At 37.6% G+C, this 18,567-nt stretch overlaps 3 protein-coding genes across 3 annotated transcripts in view; 1 reads left to right on the top strand and 2 right to left on the bottom strand.

Annotated features, from left to right (window-relative positions):
* Nucleotides 1–73: 73 nt before the first annotated feature.
* On the bottom strand, nucleotides 74–5,261 carry LOC120462082 (kelch-like protein 26). The gene is made up of 4 exons (XM_039650535.2): nucleotides 4,335–5,261; nucleotides 3,521–4,246; nucleotides 1,931–2,231; nucleotides 74–785 (listed from the first exon to the last, which is right to left on the bottom strand). Exons 1-4 carry the CDS (start codon nucleotides 4,599–4,601, stop codon nucleotides 442–444), a joined length of 1,638 nt encoding a protein of 545 aa, XP_039506469.2. The 5' UTR covers nucleotides 4,602–5,261; the 3' UTR covers nucleotides 74–441.
* A 1,467-nt stretch (nucleotides 5,262–6,728) lies between these two features.
* On the bottom strand, nucleotides 6,729–13,841 carry chkb (choline kinase beta). The gene is made up of 11 exons (XM_039650542.2): nucleotides 13,164–13,841; nucleotides 12,833–12,941; nucleotides 12,561–12,674; nucleotides 12,232–12,365; nucleotides 11,054–11,158; nucleotides 10,224–10,282; nucleotides 9,990–10,074; nucleotides 9,797–9,905; nucleotides 9,108–9,202; nucleotides 8,877–8,958; nucleotides 6,729–8,479 (listed from the first exon to the last, which is right to left on the bottom strand). Exons 1-11 carry the CDS (start codon nucleotides 13,466–13,468, stop codon nucleotides 8,423–8,425), a joined length of 1,254 nt encoding a protein of 417 aa, XP_039506476.2. The 5' UTR covers nucleotides 13,469–13,841; the 3' UTR covers nucleotides 6,729–8,422.
* A 2,292-nt stretch (nucleotides 13,842–16,133) lies between these two features.
* mapk8ip2 (mitogen-activated protein kinase 8 interacting protein 2) overlaps nucleotides 16,134–18,567 on the top strand; it is a 39,894-nt gene continuing 37,460 nt past the window's right edge. Inside the window, exon 1 of the mRNA XM_039650509.2 lies at nucleotides 16,134–16,546. Coding sequence (XP_039506443.2) covers nucleotides 16,482–16,546 — 65 coding nt within the window. The 5' untranslated portion in view covers nucleotides 16,134–16,481. The remainder of the gene's footprint in view (nucleotides 16,547–18,567) is intronic.

The following is an 18,567-nucleotide window of genomic DNA, read 5'->3' as shown; positions in this document are numbered from 1 at the left end:
ATGTAGGGATGTGTCTTTGTAAAATATCCATGAACTGAGGCTTGTGAATGTGTTATGTAATAGACCAGGCATCTAAAATGCACGCATCTTTAATATAGAATAAGGAACTTGATAGACAATCAGATTGTACATTTGTAAAGTACTTTTTAAAAAGAAAACGTAAGTGGTCTGAAATCCCAATTTTGATTACCTAGAAAAGTAATAGCATGCCTCTCTCCTCAACAAGCTGCAAGATTTGGGGAATCATTTATGCCCACAGCAAAGGACATTTTACATGCAAAACAACCAAAAAAGCTTTATCCAAAATATGCACAAAAGTAATGGTCATGTCATAGCAAGCAGACATAATTGTGTTTTATGAAAGATTACGCCACATTAACAGGTTCTTATGGCATTCTCAACATTTTTGAAATATTGTTGTATTTTATTGCAATTTTAAGGTCAGATGTAGAGGTGGAAAATGCTCTCATAACAAGTAGAGAAAGGAAGTGAAGGAAGAGGAAAGAGAGACAGGGAATCCAGGTTAAGTTTAACTACAGAATTGTCCTTTGTCCCTGACATGTAGACGTCGTTATGCCGAATGGTGCCCTGGCCAATTAAAGTGGTCTTCTCGATTGCCCTGACATGGCCCCACTTCTGAGAGTCAACGCAGAAAGAAGTCACCATGGTTTTAGAATTGTTTCCACCAATTATAACCAACTGACTTTCGTTAGCACCCAGGAAGTGCAAGATGGGGAGCTCGGCATTGGTGCGGGTTAGAGTGGGGAGCAGTTCACACCAGCAATCTGAGGGAAAGAGAAATAGTCTACTTTCTAAATGCATCTCAGGGGCAACAGCTCATAGATGAACCCTGAATGCAGCCCGTTCTCATCCCAAGACGTCATCTAACTGACGCTTTTGATCATACGTCATATGTTTTGGTTGGGAGTGTTCATGCGCTTGCGCGTGACAGAACGCAGAATACGCAGCGCTATGAAACCCATTCATTTCAAGGACTTCCAAAGATACATAACAGCTACAAGCACTATCAAGCACTATATATAGGATTCACCGTATTGACACAAATTGATAAGTCAAAAAGCAAACAGCCAGCCATCCACAAATAGTCTATAATATAGGCTGTCTTTGAGTTCACTTGAACAAGGGTTAAATTACTCGTTGGCTACAGAATACCACCTTTCCTCCGTTCAATTAGGCCTAAGACATCGAGAGTCAATCAGACCTATAACAACCCCAGTCACAACACATTATTGGGAATAACATGCCTTACCTTAACACAGAATGGATTTCAAGGACTTGGATTTCAAGGACTTTGCGCAGATCAATGGGCTCCAGCAACGTTTATATTTTTTCTACGAATCTTTGCGTTGCGAGTTAACATGTACTGTATTAAACATGATTGGAATTTGCACTGCAGCGCCACCATACATTGATGCTCATGACAAGAATAGCATGTATAGTTATCTTTATTGAAGTGAATTAGGTTTAAATCGGCGTCATGCATGAATTAAAAATATTTTTGATGTTTTACACATAATACTCCACGATGATCACATTACACAAAACTTGCACGTCAAAATAAAACATTGTCAATATTTTTTGAGACCCCCCAAAATTTCACGAATCACGTTTTCAGGGGAGCCCATGCCATATTAAGGGGAGCCGAGCTCCCCCTAGCTCCCCCGTAGTTCGCACCCTCCTAACCCTACCCCAGACCTAAACCTACCCGCGTCATCTAACTGACGCTAAAGGTAAAGCGTCAGTTATATGACGCCCTAGGATCATCATCTAACTGACATTAAAGGGTACCCTAAAACGTTGGATGTTGACTTATGGTCAAAAGCGTCAGTCAGATGACGTCTTGGGATGAGCATGTGTTGCTGAATGTTGTCCAACCCAAATATCTTTTATCTCTAGGCTACTGTGGTACCTTGTCTTGAATTGTAGCGCAGCACCAGTTTCTCTCCGGTTCTTTGGATGTTTCCCAGTACATAGATGCAGTGTCCCAGGCTCGTTGTGAGTGGGGAATCATGGGAAAGGGACAGGCTGAACTGGAAGTCCGTCAGAGGGAGAGAGGAAACGAATGCCCAGGTGTCCGTCCATGGATCATACCTCTCCACAGCAGTGTAGACACTTGTGCTGGAGTTGGGAGTCACAAGGGAATCCAGATACCAGCCGCCCACAGCAAAGATTCTCCCTTCACACACTGCTGCACTGAAGTGACGCCTGTGCTGGGAGGGATAATGGATAGTCACATTTGAATTTACGAATTTCACCTTTATTTACGTATTTCTGATACTTAGAAGTGAAGCTTGGGTTTTTGGAATGAGATCTTTAGGGATAAACAGTTCCAGACAGAAATCTGCCCTTGCTTCGTTATACTATCTTTAGGATATAAAGTTGAAACATGGTAAACCGGTTTCTTGCTGGTCAAAGGTGGTATGTTGGACTTAAAGGACAACTCCGGCGCAAAATGAACCTTTGGTCTAATTACACATTGTTACCTAGTCAACCGTTAGCTGAGATTTGTTTTCATGATTGCTGAATGTAAATAGTTTTATCTCTAAAAACAGTTTAGCCAATAACGCTAGGGCATAGGGTGTTATTACCACTAACAAGGCTCAAAATAGCCCCACACTAACACGGTAGCATAATAAGGGTCCCTACATTCAAACCGAAGCATTGAGAGCTTTGTCAGTGTCCAAACAGTTTAATAAGAAGATATTTTATACACACAGTCAACTTCGCGAATACAGAATGAAGCCATCTTTGAAAAAAAGTCTCTATCAGTCGATCTATGAACGCCGATCCAAGTGCACCAATGAGATGTGAATAAGGTGATAAGGTGAGCGCGAACAGTAGGCTACGTGTACATATTGAAGAGAAGAAAATGGTTCGTGTTTGTGTTTCTTCCGGAAACAACAGACCATATGAGATTCTGCACAGTTCAGCGCACTTGGATCGGTGTTTGTAGATCGACTGGTACAGACTATTTTTCAAAGATGGCTTCTTCCTGTATTCGCGAAGTTGACTGTGTGTATAAAATATCTTCTTATTAAACTGTTTGGACACTGACAAAGCTCTCAATGCTTCGGTTTGTATGTAGGGACCCTTATTATGCTATCGTGTTAGTGTGGGTCTATTTTGAGCCTTGTTAGTGGTAATAACAAGTGATTTTTTTGTCATTACTCTATGCCCTATATACTAGCATTATACTAGCGTAATAGGCTAAACTGTTTTTAGAGATAAAACTATTGACATTCAGCAATCATGAAAACAAATCTCAGATAACGGTTGACTAGGTAACAATGTGTAATTAGACCAAAGGTTCATTTTGCGCTGGAGTTGTCCTTTAACCAGCTTGAAATTCAGCAGGTCAGTTACTTAAAATGATTAGTTCATCCAAAAACGAAAATTATGTCATTACTGACTCACCCTCATATTGTTCCAAGCCCATATATATCATTGGCAAAGATATTGACTTTTATCTTATTGTAAGCAAATGTTCTAAAGTTTATACCTTAATCAGAGGAGCTGTTGATACCCATTGATTGGTAAAGGGGTTGTACCGGAAAGAAACCATCTTGAATTCATAACCCTTCTTTACACGGTGTCTGTAACCCCCTATAAGATAGAGGTAATTATAGAGAACCGCTGTGGTGAAGCACCACTTATCGGCACAAAAAGGCAAATCTGTGAGAGAACTCCATTTCCCATCATCCCCTTCTTCCTCCAGCCTAAAGAGTCTTCGGACAGCCTCAGTTTCCAGGTCATTACTTGAGGTCAAGTTCTCTTTTCTCAAGCAGCATAAGAATGGACTTCCCTTTGATCTTAATTTGAGAAGCTCCACTTTATGGTGTGGTTCCAAATCCTTGCTCAGGTGTGGAAGCTCCAGCAGATACTTGCTCAGGTAGGTTAGGACAGTCTCTTGAAGCTCCACACAGCAAAGTTCCTCAGCCAGCTGTAGATACCCCAAACAGGTGCACTCCGTCAGGGCCTGAGAGAGGGCCATCAGCAGACAATCTGTGAACCCAGAAGCCAATAGGTATGTGCTTACCCGTAGGTGTGCCCCAAGGAGATCATCAGGAACACAAAACCGCTGTCGAAAGCAAAATTCTAGAAGGTTGTGGAAGACTGGAGAGGGAACATGTTCAAGGTGCACCAGCCGTTCAGATGTCTCTCTCATGGAGGAGTGGGACAGAGCCTTGAAATACTCACTGCAATCTGCAAGCTTCTCTAGATCCACCTGGAAGTGCCAAGAACCATGACATCTTGCATTTGTGGGCCAAGATTTTCACAGTCTGTGGTTTAAGTGTGCTTGTGTAGATACTCACATGGAAAGAATGTGTGCTGGTTTGCACCATCACCATTGGCCCGTTGCTCTGGTGCCGATAAGTTCTGTAGTCTTGATTTGTTCTCCAGACATCTGACTGTAGGTTATCAGACTTCTCTTCAACAACATCAGAATCTGCTTGTTCAAACTGATCCCAGTTTAAACTACTTTTGAAGCACAAAAACCTCTGTAGCTGATCTAAACGTCTTTTTATCCATGTGAAAAAATACATTAAGGCTACAACAATAATCTGACATAGATTAGCCATGTTTCCATTTAGGTAGAATACTCTGATTTATAAGGATTTACAGATTTTGTATACCTCTTCAGCTGCAATTTGAATTAAAATATTGCATTTGGAACTATTCTAGTCTACGATTCTAGTCAAAGAAAATCTGACTCACAATCCCAGACAAGGGCATGTCATTCGGTGGATGGAGAATAAATCCAGCCTTGTTTTTTTGGTAGAACATGCATGGTTGTTTTCAAGGCTCAATATGGCGCCTGTGTGCCAGAGCAAAAGCACTAGAGCTATTTTAAGGAATTGTTGGAACAGGAAGCTAAATCTGGTGGGCCACTCTGTTCAGTCTACTGAATTACACACCAATTGAACCATGTTAGTAACTGATGATGCCTGATTACAATACAGTATATATATATATATATTTTTTTTTTAAACTGGTACACTTCTCAAATTTGTATTGAGAAATATTTCATTAAAGGTGCTCTAAGCGATGTTGGGTGACGTCACAAACAAAACGGAGGCTAGCTAGACCCTCCTTCCCCCTCATCCCGTCCCTTTTTGTATTCAAGCTTGTGTTCTAGCTTATTATCTTCTTGTGTATGTTAGGCGAACACTAAAGTCCATTCAGAAAAACCAAAGTGGATTTACCCACCTGTCCAGCAAAAACAGAACTAACTGTTAAAGGACAACTCGAAATGAACCTTTGGTCCAATTACACATTGCTACCTAGTCAACCGTTATCTGAGATTTGTTTTCATGATTGCCGAATGCAAATAGTTTTATCTCTAAAAACAGTTTAGCCTATAACACTAGTACAATGCTAGTATATAGGGCATAGAGTAATGACAAATAAAAACCGCTTGCTATTACCACTAACAAGGCTCAAAATAGCCCCACACTAACACGACAGCATAATAAGGGTCCCTACATTCAAACCGAAGCATTGAGAGCTTTGTCAGTGTCCAAACAGTTTTATAAGAAGATATTTTATACACACAGTCAACTTCATGAATACAGGAAGAAGCCATCTTTGAAAAATAGTCTCTACCAGTCGATCTACGAACGCCGATCTAAGTGCATTGGTGAGATGTGAATAAGGTGATAAGGTGAGCGCGAAAAGTAGGCTACGTGTAGATATTGAAGAGAAGAAAACGGTTTGTGTTTCTTCCGAAAACAACGGACCATATGATATTCTGCACAGTTCAGCGCACTTGGATCGGCGTTCATAGATCAACTGGTAGAGACTATTTTTCAAAGATGGCTTCTTCCTGTATTCGCGAAGTTGACTGTGTATAAAATATCTTCTTATAAAACTGTTTGGACACTGACAAAGCTCTCAATGCTTCGGTTTGAATGTAGGGACCCTTGTTATGCTGTCGTGTTGGTGTGGGGCTATTTTGAGCCTTGTTAGTGGTAATAACAAGCGATTTTTATTTGTCATTACTCTATGCCCTATATACTAGCATTATACTAGCGTTATAGGCTAAACTGTTTTTAGAGATAAAACTATTTACATTCGGCAATCATGAAAACAAATCTCAGATAACGGTTGACTAGGTAACAATGTGTAATTAGACCAAAGGTTCATTTTGCGCCGAAGTTGTCCTTTAACAGCATGATGTCGGATTGGAAGCTCTTCTGCTGGCAGAGTTCTCGCCACCTTTCAAAGGCTTTTCCAATGTAAATTCGGTACTTTGCTTGTTCCTTCTCCTTTTACATCTTCTTTGCATTTTTGCAATCTGTTCATCGGAACGTTGTCTCTTTGGTCGCGTGTCGGCCATATCAAACTTAAAGACTTAATTCATAATTCTAACTTCCCCCTTCATAGTGTATGTGCACTAACCCAACCACAAATCATTCTTGTCGGTTATTGGCTGGAACACTCTTTGTTTTGTTTTCATGGAGCGGGTTGGCCCAGTTTGTTTTTGTTGCCATTTGTGGTGCCTGGGCTTTTTACAGAGACCCCCCCCCCCCCCCCCCATTCTCATTTTGAGAATTCTCATTTTGAGAATTCTCAAAATGAACAATTCTTCAAAATCTCAACAATTCATGGGTCACCAGTACTTGAAATTGCATCCATAAGCTTTTATGCTAATAGCTCAGACAGTTAATTTTAATGAGCAAAATTAATGGATAACTGCAGTGCAAAGGAACAAACAGAAACAGATTATTATTATAATTATTATATGAATTACAGCCATTCAAATTCATGATACAGAAACAGTAGCAGCTTAAGCAACATTCCAAAATTATCATGGACTCCTGAGTTAAAAAAAAGAAAAAAAAAAGAAGTGCAACATATTTCACAGTTTATAAAAAAAAGATGCGACATTTCGTAATATTTTTAAATTCTGGGGGAGGAAAAATTAACAAGCTATTAAATTGTTTTTATGACAAACAAACTGTAGTATGAAACTAGGACACAAAAATGAGACGAGGACTCAAGAGACAGAATTTGGACCCTGTGGTTTACACCATACTAATGATGGACATATTGGCCCTCATTTATCATTGTTGCGTAGAAACGGGTGTATGTTTTGGCGTAATATTATGCTTGCGCTCCTCTCACCGCCTGATTTATGAAGCTGTGCGTACCTTTGAAATCCAGGTGTACGCAATGCTTGCCCTTGATAAATCCCGTGGCCGAAAACGATCATCAATAGAATAACACGCCCCTAAATATTCAATTCTCCGCTCCCCCCACGAAATGACCTATCACAATGCATTATTTTACAGCACGTCTTTTGAAATGAGCATTCAATTTCGAATCACGTCACATGTATAATAGTGATGATGATGAGATGTGAAGTACCATTCATTCACATTAATAATTGCATAACAATTTGTAATATTCTTCTTATTAATGACGCTTATTGTTATTTAGAAGAAGGATGTCGTTATTATTATTTGTTTTATTATTATTATTTAAAAGAAGAAGAATGTAGCTATTTTTTATTATTTTGTCAGTCTGAATTATTTTTTAGGTCAATGAAAGCCTTTCATTTCCGAACCGTGTCCGTGCGCACCTGCCGGGATAATCCTGAAGCGGCAGGGTAAAGTCCACAGGCTCGCAACTTAAGGAATACATATGCCTACAAATTAAATGCTTTGGTAAAGTCACACAAATTAAACATTGAAGTCTACATTGCACAAAAATAAACACAGAAGTTTATAATTACTATGTTATGTTTTTTTTTTTTTTTTACAGAGGGTCATAATCATATCTTTTCAGTGCGTTAAGTGGTGTTAGGAATTTTTCTCCGCATTTCCTCACTAACTCAAGACGTGCCTACACCACCTCCTGAGCTGGCGTAGGATTTGAGCGTGCCGTACGCCAACGTCCATATTGATAAATCTCAAAGTCACCGTGGTTTTGGGTGTACGCAAGGTGTACGCTGGAAATTTGGTGTACGCACTTTTGATAAATGAGGGCCATTGATTCTTAATAGATAATGTTGACCACATACATGTTAGATAAAATGTAAACAAAATAAACAGACTAAATCAATTTACAGAGTGCCTTGTATTAAGAAAGTGGTACCAACAATGAATGGATGGATTATATCTAAGTCTTAATCAAACCATTAAGTTGCAGATCATTTGTAACTTCAAGTTTTTGCAAGGGACAAAACAACTATAAAGCCCTACAAAATTAGTCTAAGGCAGGAGCTTTGGACTTTTTATATAATAATATAATATAACAATTAGAATGTTCCCCAGGTTTAACCATTCTTTAACAGTCTTAATTGTTTTGTACTGTGCCCTTCCATGAATGGTTAAAAAAACAACAACAACAGTATAAATGATGCAAAATGATATCCTGAAGCACAATCTGCAAGTGCCATTTAGGAAATGAGCTTCTTCTGTTTGAAGTACGTTTCAAACCTGTGCTGTGCGTAGTCCTTTAGAGAAAAACAGAAAGAGATAAAGACAGAAATGAGGTGAAGTTTCACATGACTTCAGATCAGTGACGAACAGATTTGTTCTGTACACACTGCTATGTTTATTGTTCACATAACTATGATGCTGTTCGATTGAGCTCTCAGAATCAAGGATTACTTAACCATTTCTGGAACATGAACTACAATCTTAATGAATGTATTTATAAATGAATATTTATATTCTTAGGTGATGTACTGGTCACCACTGATATGCAATTAATGCGATTAATTAGGGCTTCAAGTAAATCCATTACAATTTAAATACATTGACAGTCCTAAATAAATCATCGTACAAGGATTAGGAAAATGTTTATGAGGTTTATAATCTGTGTGTTGTGATACAGTTTTAATATTTTACCATGTATCCAAACTCGATTTTGGAGATCTTGGCTTGAATAATGGACCACAGACCCCAGTGGAAATGAGACGCAAGGGCAAACCTGTTTGTGCACGAGTGATTTTTTGAGAGATTGGAAAACAAACAGATAGAAAGGTTACTAGGTGGAGGGGGGAAATTCATCAAACGGTACACAATGATGTTCTCTCCAGGTTATGTCAATAAAAGTTTGATAGTAAATGCGTTTCATACCGGTTCGCCTCAATGATTATGTCCTCCTCTATCATGGCTTGGTCTGCAGGTGCAGTTCCTCCCCTTTCTGACAGATAGTGTCTGATAAAATGTAACTGAAAAACAAGACTCTTAAAATACTATCTACAGGAATATCTTTTTTATTTTTATTTATTCATTATATTTAATATATTTAAAAAAAGACTGACATTGTCCCCTGCATGACACAATTGAGCTAATTTCTAATGATTTTGCATCAGGATTAAATTCTTGGACAATTAAATATTATGCTGTTAAATATTAATATTGTGCGAGTCAGGCTGCTGACCTCTGCATGTAAAAGTTATTGTGATAACCTTTGACACACTTTTTATGTCACATCAGTTCCAAAACATTCCACTAGATGGCAGTCACAAAATGATATCCATATGTCCAACACAAATTATTTCTAATTTAACAAAGGTGGACAAATATCAAGAAAAAAAAAACATTTTATAATGTTCTCAATTTTACTTTTACTATTTGTAAAGATGCTTTGGAGAGATAGTATGCAACATCTAAATAAAATGAAATTGTAATTTTGTTTTTCAGTTGATAGCTTGTCAGTCTAAGTTGACCTTTTTGTTTTTTTCTTGATCATCTAATGTTTTTTAATATCAAGACAAATAATAATAAGGCTGTAATGTGTGGATGGGCAGGTAGTGACTCACCTGCTGTTGTCTATTAGGGTAATTCTCCACTTTTGCCTCGAAGAAGGGCCACTGGTCATATGTGTAGTCATATATCCATTCACAGAAATGATTCCCAAAATCAAAGCCTCTGCAAAATCAGAGTTCTTTAGAGCTGCATTTATCATAAATAATAAATTAGTATGCAGATGTTTGCTATATATGGTAGATTTACCTGTAGTTATAACTGCTGTATTCAAAATCAATAAGCATTAGTTTGTCAGATGAATTCTCTCGCCCATCCAACATAAGGATATTCCCTGAAAAACAAAGTATGATTTTATAGGTGAAAGGGCAGATGTGTTACATAATGGTACAGCGTAACAGTGACTGATAAACCCGTATCAGATTACCAGATTAGACAGGACACTAGTATGCGTGTATTAAATGCAAATGTGCAATCTTTTACCTTCCTGTACATCATTATGGCAGAACACAACAGGAGAGGGAGTAGCTGCCAGCAGTGACCTGAGAGAGAGAGAGAGAGAGAGAGAGAGAGAGAGAGAGAGAGAGAGAGAGAGAGAGAGAGAGAGAGAGAGAGAGAGAGAGAGAGAGAGAGAGAGACGGAACATGATCAAGTGTTACTTTTTCACAATGCTCTTATAAACCTGCTTTTAAAGTGATTGTTTTCAGTGTTTAAAAGACCATTGAACAAAAAGTGCAGCAAGGGGCAGGAACACACACACACACACACACATACGGAGCAGTAGGTAAGCATTTAATTCAGATAAAAGTTACACAATCACGTGTGCGTGTTTGTGATTGACAAAGCAAGCTGAGTATGCAGAGAATGCAACTTCCTGTAAGTGTGCCTAATCAGTGATGCCTGGAACTGGGCTAAGGGTGCTGGCATACGACAAAGCCGTTCAAATGTTTAGGGTCAGTACGATTTTTTTTTTCTTAGAAAGAAATTAATACTTTTGTACAGCAAGGATGCATTTAATTGATCAAAAGTGATAGTAAAGATATTTATAATTATACAAAAGATTTCCATTTCAAATAAATTCTGTTCTTTTGAACTATTCACTAAAAATCCTGATTTTTTATAATACATTTTTCCACAAAAATATTAAGCAGAATGGCTGTTTTCAACATTGATAATAATAAGAAATTCTAACTTTTAGATGCTTAATGCATTCAATGACCTTGGCCGTTTACTATTAACTGGAAGTTTAATAATTACAAAATGCTTTTCATTCAACCTTTTTGCTCTTTCAATTCTCATGTCATCTTTCTCACCTCAGACTCTCCAGTTCTGCAGGAAGATCATACTTCATCAGCTTCTTAAATTTCTTAATGTGAGCTTCACGTACAAATTTTATTGTTTTAACTTCCTCCATGTACCTGTTCAGAAGGACAAAAACAATCATTTAACATAAACAGTCATTTAAAACCGCAAACATATATACAGCAAACATAATAAACCACAATCTGCTAAAGGACTGCAGCTTTAATTTAAAAATAATTTGTAAAATGTGATGCTTTTTTTCATTTGTACCTTTCCTTTAGTGTGTAATATAGTTGTTAAACAATTGTAATTGTCTGTACTCCTGCTGTTATATCCATTACGTGGTGACGTCACTATGTAACACAACTGAATATGTTCGTCTGGAAGAGGCCAGGAAGAGTTTATCACTATGCCAAGGAAATGCTTCTTTTTTTTTTTTTTTTTCACTGCGAGGGCAAAACATCACGTGGACTTTCAAAAGGCAAAGGAATTAAAGAATCAGTGGTTAAAATACATTTCTGACACTATTCCTCAGCAGTACAACCACAACCTTTCGTTGTGTTTTCACCATTTTTCTAACAACCCATGCAGTTTGATGCAGGTCAGAGTGTTAAATGGACGTTCAGTTTTTTCTGTGATGTAGAGAAATGACAGTCAGAATATTACATTACACAGGTTTAAAATAAAGAATTACCTAAAAATACCTAAAATAAAGAATTTGCTTGCAAAGGTGATTTGGGTCGATCAGCTTCTTCTTGACTGTCATTATCGGACTTGGGGTTGAACTTATGTGATTATATGTTATTGTTGTAACATTTACAACAGACTGTGTCTGGCTGACCAATCAAAGAAGTCAATGCTTTGTGGAAGGCAGGTTTTAATGAACCAAAACTTAAACAGAGACTTTTAAGACAAATTTCTTCCATTAGCTTAATTACATTTTCTAGGGCATTTTTTGTTATTCTTCAGATAAACTAAGAATTTGAAGTGTTCATTTTCAGTGTTAAAATTTCAACAAAGAAAATTTCTTTCCCGAATCAGCCAAACAGATACAAGATACAAATATAAGCTCAAAGTCACTTGAGCGTGTGAAGCCCACTAGACAGTGCATACGCGCTAAATGTGTCTTCCCGCGCTCACGGCCAAAGGAACGCGGTAATTTAAGTATACCAGGCCTTAAGACTTTTACCTGTCAATGTTTCCAAACAGCCATTTGGGTTCTTTGTTGAATGGCATCTCCATGCCATGGAATCGTGCCACCTTACAGGCTATTTCAGCCGAGATCTCTGGGAACCCCAACTGCTTCGTACACAAACGATTACTCTGTGGAAAAGAAGCAGATTTGACTTATCACTCTCACAATGCAGAATTATGTAGAATGTAAAATGTTTGATCTATGATTAAGGTTTTAAAAGCACTCCTATAGAATGACTGCATTATACAAGACAAGTGTTGTGGTGTTTAAAGATTAATTTTAAAACATGCATATAGGATCTGGGATTTTGGTGTAAGACTCACAGGCAAGTACTGCTCAAGACGGCCTTCTGGGAAAATGCCATAGAGACGTGGGCCCAACTCTCTCTCTGCTAAAATGGCAAACATCACACTTTCCAAAACAAGAGAATCCACTCCCTGTTTGTGCATATGAACAAATGATTAGATATCTATTAGTTATATAACAGTGAATCAACAACATTGGCAAATAAAGATCTAGCCTAAGATACAGACTCCAATCAGCTTGCTTTTGCAACTGTATTTTTGGTCTACTGAATGTGATCAGGATGGCCCACCTGCAGAATAGCCCCGTAGATCCGGAGCAGAACTCTTCGAGGTTCGGTCCCGGAAGGCTGAACATCGTGTGGTAAACTGCACATGTACAGCAGGTTACTGAGTCCTCCACTGCAGCCACAAACAACATTCACACAGTTTATAAGGTTTACTAAGAATAAATAGCGGATCACTGCTTTGCTGATGTCATAGATCAATATATATATATATATATATATATATATATATATAGGCTCTATATATATATATATATATATATATATATAAAGTATTGGCAAGATGATAATATATGATTATTTATACTCCTATGAACTTTCATTACCCCTTTATTACCTTACTATTTTGATCCGAAAGTCATGTTCTGATATTGTCTTCCAAGACCCGGACAGAAAGTCTCGGCACCAGGTGAACGCCCTCCTTCTAGTATCCGGGTCCACATCCACGTTACGCCCGTCCAAGTGTGCCTCCGCTTCAGAGTCATCATCCCCGTTAGCGCCGCGCGGACTGCCGGTTCTCGGATGTCTCTCTTCGGCCACCTTCAGTGAGTCAGATCTGTCCGAATCCGCGTCATCTTTAACGCATCTGCCTACATTTCCAGCACCATCACTCATGCAATTCACTTTTTGGACCGATTGCATGATCTTACGTGCTAGCTAGAAACCCACAGCTCCTTAAAGAAAGTGAGAGAACCGAACCGCTAACGTTGAAACCAAGCCCCAGAAGCAGCATTTATTGAGCTTGAATAAACGCACATGCACCACTGTCACGAGCGCACAATGAAACATAGAATCGCTCGCGATATCAGAACTGCGTTTACGGCGAGAGAAACGGCCGTTGGATTAAAAATATCAGAAAAATCAATAGCTATTTTTTCCGCATATTACCTTTTCTTAAATGTTACATTAACTACACAGATGTAGTAACAAACTGTAAAGGCAGTTAATTAAATACCTCTGCACCACAACTTCCACTAACGTTACTTCCTTCTGAAGTAAAACCGCTAGCGTTGACATTGCAGAATGCAGAGATACTTTAAAACATTGACCAATCAGATTTGGAGACTGAGACACGCGACCCATTTCTAAGTACAGCCCCCTTAAAGCCAGGGCGCTGAATGGTCAGTTCTAAGACAACTACAATAACAAGGGAAGTGTAGTTTAGTTAACACCCTATAGTACAAAGTACAATATATGTTGAAAAGTAGGCTACGTTACAGTCAAATCTAAAAATCTAATTTGTTAACTAAAGTAAATGGACTATATACGATAAAAACAACATTTGTAATATAGCCTTTATGTGATTTCTAAGGTGAAAGTATCGTAGCTAGTGTTTTTTTTTTTTTTTTTTTTTTAAGAAGACTTAATATTCAGAAAGGGGCATTCCAGAATTTCTATTAAATGCCATTATATTTTCTTACAATTTATTTAAAAACGAAGATTATTTTATTTATCTGGGTTATGTTTTATTTATTAAAAGCTATTTCACTTTGGTGTGTTATTATAATGTTTAGTTAATGTTTATAGCATTATTTTAGTTTAATATATATTCGTGTTATAGTGTTTGTGTGGGTAACGCTGTGCTATTGTTAACAGTTACGGGGGGGGGGGGGATATTTGAAACTACCTACATTATTAGTTCATTTTATGTTATAACAAACAGATTATCACTTTATACTTTTTTACGTTTTCTGCTAAGTTTCTAGAAACCAGAGTTAATTTTTTTTAAATAAACGAAAAAATGTATTTGTTTAGGCTACTTACAGTTATTTACATTTAAGATATAGTTTAAGATGTAATTGCATAGCATTTTGTTATCAACTCTTACAGCACTATTTACAGCTGAAATAAATGGCACTGAATCTTACACACACACACACACGCACACACGCACACACACACACACACACACACACACACACGCACGCACGCACGCACACACACACACACACACACACACACACACACACACACACACACACACACACACACACACACACACACACACACACACACACACACACACACACACACACACACACACACACACACACACACACACACACACCTTAAAATCACGTTGTCAGCAAATATTTCGTCTTTAGGCTCTAGGAAACCCCACGACCTAAACGAGACTTCATTACAGCACAACATGTTCCCTGCTGCATTACCCACTGTGGCCACTCTGTCAGTAAGCTTTCAGCACCAAACACTGAACAGCTCCTCTGCGGCAGAACGAGGGTTAATGATCCAAGTGAATGATGCTTTACATTTTTACATATACACCTGTTTTTCGATATGAGAAAATATGATGTCCTTGATAATTAAACCAGCCTACTGCCCAAAATGCCAGAGGTGTCCCAGATATGTCTTTGCACTTTGTTCAGTCTTACATTTGCAGTTATTTTTCACTTAAATATTATTTAATTTACAACTAAATTTACAACATTGGTGATCTGAGATAATGATAGGACTGTCTATCACACCGTACTTTGGGCCCATAAATTTATTAGCCTAGTTAATGGATACTGTATTAGTAGAATAGGCCTATATTCCCATTTAACCATTGTCAAGCTAGTAGCCTATATGCCCACACGAAACATCGTGCTGCAATATCTTGCGTAGCTCTCGAACGGGATATGGAGAGCAGTTAAATACTAACTGTTTTAAACCGTTAATCCTCTAGATGGCGCTCGGTGGCTCAGAAAGATTTTGATATTTTTCCTTAGACATTTGTCCTTAACTAAATAGCTTAATCGTTTAAATATATACATTTTAATAATTAATTTCGGACATACATGCATGTGCACCTCACAGTAGACTATTAAATAATTACAAAGAAACCAGTAGGTCCTATTTCTTAATTGCAAACAAATATTAGTCCATCTCGATTATATCTCGACCAGAGCAAAGAAAAGTAGGCTAACTAATACCACGTGATATAAGGATTGACTTTGTTAATTTTGTAAAAAGGAATTCATCCCAAAACGGTTTTTTAGCCAATAATAAATGAATGAATGAATGAATGAATTAATACATATTTAGGATTTTTTCATGTTAAGTTTATTATTTTTAATTAGGCTACTACTAGCCTATTCTTTGCTATGTTTTATTTTATATAAGCTTTTTAAATTATTTAACCTAACTGATTGTTCAATTGTTGCTCTAAACACATAAAACGTAACTTTTGCAAGTCAGTCTCTAGTTAATAACCCATTCGCCTGACCAATCAGAGACAGTCTCTGCAACTCTAAGCCACGCCCACTTTAAGGCATCGTTTCGTGTTCATTGGCATTCTATCCGCTTGTTCTATTTCTATGGGATCGCATGCACGCGCCTCTGCCTCATCAGCATCAGCATCATCAGATGCGCGCAGATCACGCCAAACAGCGCACTGGTTTATCAGCAGGTGTGTGACTGAAACAGAAGATAATCGATATCAATACATAGCCACCTGTGTATATCTGACTCTCATTTCTTTGGATCACCGATTGAACCGTTTTGATGGTTTGATTCCCAGCGGGCGATAGCAGTCAGTGTGGCCGAAAAGGAGAGAGAATAAAGCGAGATCATATTTAATATCCGCTTCTCCAGTGTCTGTGGATGGGCTGCGGACATCTGCATCTGCAGTCTCTGTTTTTGAGTCACTAAGAAGATGGCGGACAGGGCAGAGATGTTTTCTCTCTCCACCTTCCACTCCCTCTCTCCTCCGGGATGCAGGTAAGACGCGCAGTATTTCTCTCAAGTATGCGCGGGTTTTTCTCTTCTTCTGGCATTTTTATTTATATAAACTGGTCATATGTGACCATATGCGCTGTTTATGTATCTATAATGTCCTCAAACACATCCAGAATTCAGCATCAGCATCCGCAAGCAGTGATGCTCAGCATCCTTGTGTTGTTAATGAGGATTTACACTAACGCCCTTGTTGTTTTAGTATTTTATTTTTAATGTATTTATTTATTTTTTCACGTATGCGTGTATGTAAAATAATGCTCTTATGTGTATGATATTGAGCAAAGGCAGACAATTGATTCCCCCCCAGCCCCCCACCCCCCCCTCCTGGCATGTCATTGCCTGACGCATCCTCTCAGAGATATTTGGCATACTGGAAAGGCCCACGCCCTGTTGTGATACTCATAACTGCATTTTAATGTTTGATGACACATTACAGTGTTCCCACAATTGTGTAATTATATAGTGGTGAGTAATACTAATGAACAGTACATAATTGTGTTGTGGAGCTGCATGTAATTACACATTGTTATTGGTATTATGCTTTAATAATTCTTAATAACATCTATGGGCATTTATGTGTAATTTAAGTTGTTACCTCATTCTTCTGTCACTTTATGCAATATTTTATCCACGAGTAGCATATAATGGATTGTTTTTAAATACACTTTTTTTAGTAAGAGGGTAGATATTTATTAAAAGTTTGATGTGCAGTGCATATTACATTAACTAGTAAATAATTCTTGACATGTGAATGTACTACAAAATACCAAGTAGCCATTTAAATGGATGAATGGAGCCACATCACATTCTGAAAACAATATATTCTCAATTCTATTTCAATGTAAAAATTGCAGTTGCTTCTATAAGGAGCCATTTCTACCTGACCTGACACTTAAAATGACTTTCATTGATGTAACACAATAGTAAGGTCAATTCAGTTATATTAAATATTATGTTTCACTTGAATAAAATAAGTTAGATGTTACCGCATTAAGTGCATTTTAGATTATTTTATAAAATATTTTGAATACTGAGATATGCAAATTGATTTCAGCTACTATTGGTGCATTAAAACGAATAATACTGTTAAATTGTTAAAATCATTTTAACTCCCTTTTATTGGCTTGTTGAATTATTACATTATTAAATTTAACCAAATATATGGTACAAGTTTGATTATACTGCTAAATGTAAATATTTAATTGAGGTACAGTAAATGAAGTATGGTTTAGATTTAATAAAGATGAAAGGGAAATAGTTTGCTTAACTTGGCTAAAACCGTCCAATGAGTGACAGTTAATTTTCATTTTCTCTATGGCTGGCCTATGACCTACTGGTCTTCTTGTTGCTCTAAAATCTAGTGTATTCGTGTAAGGATAGGTACAACCCCAAATCAGAAAAAGTTGCGGCATTTTGCAAAATGCATTAAAATCAAGAATCTGTTATTTGTTCATTCTTTTTAACCTTTTTATAACTGACAAATTGTTTTCCAATGTTTTCACTGACCATCATAATTGTATTTTGTAAATATGAATATGAATTTTGATTTTGATGGCTGCATCACACCCCAAAAAAGACAGAGCCATGTTTACCACTGTCACATCACCTTTCCTTTTAAATACACTTTTTAATAATTGCGAGTTGAGGATAATAATTGTTGGAGTTTTGCTAGTGGAATCTTGTCCGATACAAGACAGCCGCTCAACTGTCTTTGGTCATCATTGCCTAAATTCTCATTTTCATGATGGGTCATACATTTTCCATAAGAGACTGGACTGCAGTAAACAGGCAGGCACATCCCTTTTATGGTGCTAGAGTGTCTAGAAACCACTCAGTTGTAGCACTGGCAGAGGAGGCCTGGCATTGTCTTGCTTCTCAGGAAAGATGTCATCTTGATGGCAGTTTATGTCTCTGTACAATCCAATTATATGCCTCCATGTCAATGGTACCTTTACAATACTGCAAGTTACCCGTACTATTTGCAAAGATGCACCTCAATACCA

Source organism: Pimephales promelas, chromosome 10, assembly GCF_988280905.1.
Source record: "Pimephales promelas chromosome 10, fPimPro1.hap1.1, whole genome shotgun sequence".
In the NCBI taxonomy this organism is placed as follows: Eukaryota; Metazoa; Chordata; class Actinopteri; order Cypriniformes; family Leuciscidae; genus Pimephales; species Pimephales promelas.
Note: the sequence above shows the minus strand (reverse complement) of the source record. Positions and strands in the feature narration are given on the sequence as shown.